Source organism: Seriola lalandi, unplaced genomic scaffold (assembly GCF_002814215.2).
Source record: "Seriola lalandi dorsalis isolate HSWRI2012SDOR001 ecotype SW California unplaced genomic scaffold, Sedor1 jcf7180002054952, whole genome shotgun sequence".
Classification (NCBI taxonomy): Eukaryota; Metazoa; Chordata; class Actinopteri; order Carangiformes; family Carangidae; genus Seriola; species Seriola lalandi.
The window spans coordinates 2601-7600 of record NW_019525503.1 but is presented as its reverse complement, the minus strand read 5'-3'; the positions used below and the strand labels follow the sequence as shown (position 1 = coordinate 7600).

The 5000-nt window shown below is 39.7% G+C and overlaps 1 protein-coding gene across 1 annotated transcript in view; it reads left to right on the top strand.

Moving 5' to 3' along the window:
- The window catches only part of slc30a6 (solute carrier family 30 member 6), a 49955-nt gene that overhangs the window by 43437 nt on the left and 1518 nt on the right, over positions 1-5000 (top strand). Inside the window, exon 11 of the mRNA XM_023394669.2 lies at positions 3908-4027. Within this exon, the coding sequence (XP_023250437.2) occupies positions 3908-4027 (120 nt within the window). The remainder of the gene's footprint in view (positions 1-3907; positions 4028-5000) is intronic.

Sequence of the window (5000 nt, the reverse complement as noted above, 5' to 3'; positions counted from 1 at the left end):
CCGTCTCTTTAGTTATAGTTTTGTGTTTTATTGTCTCAGTTTTGTCATTCAGGTTTAGATAAATAAAGGAAATAATTTGTATTTACACGTCTCTAATTACACAAATCAATAAACTCAATCAATCAATAAAAGATAATGCTGTGGGGGTGTGTAGGTGTGGTGAGGGGAGCCCAGTGTCCAGCAGTGAATCATTGCATGTGCTCAGATATCCCTGATGACATCACCACCTCTGTCTGTCTGTGATGACATCACCACCTCTGTCTGTCTGTGATGACATCACCACCTCTGTCTGTCTGTCTGTGATGACATCACCACCTCTGTCTGTCTGTCTGTTATGACATCACCACCTCTGTCTCTGCTGTCTGATTCTCACTAAGTAATCTCACTTTCACTTTCCTTTATTTAACCAGGTAAAGTCACGTGGTGCTCGTTCTTCTTCTCCTTCTTTACACTTTTCACTTCCTGCCCGTGGCGAGCGCGTGACTCTGACATGTCAGACGTTAATTACGTGTTGACATCCATGTTGTAGTTTCTGAACATTATCCAATGACTCGTACCTCGCGGCGCCGAGTCGTCGTAGCTGCTCTTCATGTTTGTGACAGAGCTCGACGCCGTTGACCGCGGCGGCTCCGGAGCGCCGGGCCTTCGACGTATTGGACGTTCAATCTGACTGTTAATTGGTTCCAGGAGCCAACGGAGCAGGGCGTGATACCCAGAGTGCACCTGGGGTCGCCTCTGTTTGGGGTTTCTGGAGGAATCAGCCGGTGTGCTGCGCCGGTCTCCCTGCGGGGCAGAAGAGGGTTTAATCATGTCACATGACACAGAACATGCAGTTTTAACTTCAGTTGAAACTTTTCAATCATCCTGTCATTGAATTATATGTTTGTCTAATCTGAGAAAACTAAATGGTCTCGTTTCGTTTGCACTTTATTTGTTCAGGTGAATCCCAATGAGAGAATGTACAGAAACAACATAATAACATGTTGGCAGCATTGGTAGTTAATGATCGGCTATCAGGAATCAATTAAATATTAATATTAAAGATGTTAATATTAAGTGAAAGCTGGAGGATTTGTAAGTTCATTAAACACACCAGTAGTTTTACTCAAAGACGTTTTCCTGGTTGAAAACATGAACTTTTTACACGGGATTCAGAATGGAGATTAATGGATGGAGATCATTTATTTTCTTGTGCCACAGGAAGTTAAATTTGGTTTGTGGAGTGGACACATCTGTGCAGAGAAATAACAAACTTTGTATTAGTGTTTTATATTTCTTCAAAGGGCCTGAAACTGTGATTTAACTGCTTTAAATGGATCGTCACTCACTGCTGATTAGTTTGAGCAAAATCACCTCGTTACCAACAGAAAACAGCTGATGTTAGTTATTAGAGACTAAATTAGAAGTTAAATAAAAATTAAATTACTCTGATTATCAGATTATCATAAAAAAAATTTAAAAACTAATTTTATTCCTCAGAGCAGCAGCCATATTGTTTTTGGGTTTGTGTGTGCGGTCTGTGGAGGGATGCCACCTGGAACTAGTCTGAGAGAGGAGAGGTTCTAGTTTTTTGATGAGTTGGTTCAAGGCTCAGCAAACATTATATATCTTAAGCAGGATGATCATATATTCACATCTAAAATCTGCCTGTTCTTAAGGCGGATTAGTGCATCGGTATTAGAAAGTGAAGATTGTGGATAATAAATATTTTAACAGGCTGCGGTTTGTGTCTGATGCAGAAGTTTGAAAGGACTGTGGTGATTCTTTAAGTGCAAAATAATAAAAATCTGTATCAGAGATGTAGATTGAAAAACAGTTGAAGTAGCTGCATCATCACGACGTGAATGTGTTAAAGTCTTTTCTGCAGGAAACATGAAGTGGTGAATCCTGACTGATGCAAATCATCACCGTTCTGTTTCCACACATTGTCAGATGTGGTGCTGGTGTTTTGACACTTACAAACCCCCGCTCGAGATTAGGAGTCAGTCTCCATGGAAACTAAATCCTTCCCATGATTCCTCTAGATCACAGATTAATATACTGGTTGTAAAAGTGTTTCTGTCTCTTCAAGTTTGTCGCTCAGTGAAACTAACAGCAGCCGAGTCCCGCTGATTAAATCTGCTCCGCAGTCCGAGCACGCAGCCGCCACGTCACGTCACGCCACGCAGCCGTCACGTCACGCCACACCACGTCACGCCACGTCATCGTGACGCCGTCCCAAAGTCACGTCTTCATGTTGCATCACGACGTGTTCACATCACATTAAAACATGTCAGATTTTACGTTTCATGATGAATATCCACCAGCTCTACAGGTGTGAATCTGCAGCCTGACCTTTGACCTTTGTTGAATAAACCCTCCGGCATGATAAGAGGACACGAGACGTTGTGACAGAATATTAACACTTGAGACGACACAAACTGTAATATTATAAATATAACGGAATTAACACAGATTCAAATTAAGTAACAAAAAAAGGTAATAAAAAAATACAATAAATTAATACCTCATTTATTTTCTATAAATTTATTTCTCTATTTGTCTCTCCCTCAATAAATACAAATATATTTAAGTCATATAAATATATATATAGATATTTATCTAAATCTGTACGATAACAAAAGCCTTCAGTTGTTCTCTGTAGCCGTGTATTAAACCATCATGTTACATTATCTTATGTCTTATATTATCTCTTTCTTTGTCTTTATCTTGTTTCACCAAATAATAATAATAATGATAAAAATGTTCGTTATCCATAATGAAGCTGAAAAAAAACTTATTTTCATTATCGATCAATCCACTGATTGTTTTCTTAATTTATCGTTTATTTGTTTTGTTTGTAAAATGTTTGAAAATGATGAAAACTCAGTTTCCCAGAGTTCAAAGTGATGAACTTCAAACGTTTTGTACGATCAACAGATAAAAGAGATTTGAGGCATTTCTGCTTGAAATCAATCAAATGATTAATCCATTATCTAAATAATTGATTATTAGACCAGTTTCTTTTCTTTATTAATTGTTTATTCTGTAAAATATCAGCTGATAATTTGTTTACGTCCAGATTAAGTTTTTTAAGTTTTTACAGTCCAGAACCCAAACATAATGGGTTTATCGTCATTGACGACTGAGAAAACGAGGAAGTATTGATCCCGCTCAGAGATAAATACTTTCCTCTCAGGCAGGAGTGGAGGAGTTTGGTTGGACCAGCAAAACAACGCTGATCCCATCAGCTCCAGTTTGAGCTTGTAAAGTCCATTATAGTGGAGTGATCGGGTTAAAGACCTAATCCTGAAGACAAACAAACACGAGGATTCATCACTGAGACGAGTTCAGCTCAGACTTAAACCTCAGGAGACGCAGTCTGAGTCTGAGAGACGGTTCCACTGAATTCAAAACCAAAGTAGTTATAAACATAAAGGATCCACCACCAGACAAACAACAACAACAACAACAACAACAGCAACAGCTGAGCCTCCTGCACCACAGACTAAAACTACAATACAAACATCTGCTCAGTTTATTAGGAACACCCAGCTAAAACTAAAGGACATATTAGTTTAAAATCTCTGAACATATTAAATCGTCCCTGAAGGAGTCTGAACTTTAATGTTTTAGTTGCTGGTTATTTATTAAGTGGTTGGTGATAATTAAATAAATGTATATAATATATATATAAATATGTTTTTATGTCTTTGTTAATAACATGTTGCTTAGGTTAGATTAAAACTATTTTGTTTTATTATTATTATTTTCTATATTTTTTAGCAGAATTTCTCTCTGAAAATATTTTTAATTTAATTGTAATTTGATTAAATGTTGATATATGCTGAAGCTGAAATCTGAAGGTGATCATGACTAATCTGGTTTCTGTGTGTGTGTGTGTGTGTGTGTGTGTGTGTGTGTGCAGTTTGTGTGGTATCATCCCAGGTCTCAGCAGCGTGCTCCTGCCTCGTATGAACCCGTTCGTCCTGATCAACATGGCGGGAGCTCTGTCCCTCTGCATCACCTACATGCTCATAGAAATCAAGTAAGGATTCATGTCTCTCCCAGAATGCACCAGCACCAAACGTTTCACCCTCGACGGCTCCGGTGATGTCACGTTTCCATCCCAGCTGGAAATTCAAACTGTCCTGATCTTTATCTTCGTGTCCTGACGTCAGACGGAAAAAGAGCAGCGGCGGTGAATCGGTCTCGCTCCCTGAATCATCGAGATTGATGCTGATGATAAAACTGAGGGAATTCCCCCCGAAACTCTCATTTAAATGATGGAAAACAACAAAATACTTCAGCAGAAATATGTGGACGTCAGTCAGATTTATACAACAGCGTCACTCGGTTATTAAATCAGAGTCTGGACAAGCGAAACATTTCAGTCAGAACAGTCTCAGCGTTTCCTTTCCGCTCTCACATGATCTTCCTCCATGATGGATCTCCCCCCGTTGTCATGGCAACTGTTGTTAAAAAGTATTTAAATAAATTTTTGTCCCTTTTTGGTTTTAAAAGCTGAAGGTTTTAAGAGTTCACAGTCTCACCACGAGGGCCCTTTAGTAGCTGTGACGTCCTCAGAGGAAAACGATCATCTCCATCTGCCGAGGAAGATCATGTGTTATGACTGAAAGCTTCCAGAACAGCTGATGAATAATAACAGTAATGAAGATATAAACCTGTCTCTTATACACATCTTCCCAGGTCTCAGCAGCGTGCTCCTGCCTCGTATGAACCCGTTCGTCCTGATCAACATGGCGGGAGCTCTGTCCCTCTGCATCACCTACATGCTCATAGAAATCAAGTAAGGATTCATGTCTCTCCCAGAATGCACCAGCACCAAACGTTTCACCCTCGACGGCTCCGGTGATGTCACGTTTCCATCCCAGCTGGAAATTCAAACTGTCCTGATCTTTATCTTCGTGTCCTGACGTCAGACGGAAAAAGAGCAGCGGCGGTGAATCGGTCTCGCTCCCTGAATCATCGAGATTGATGCTGATGATAAAACTGAGGGA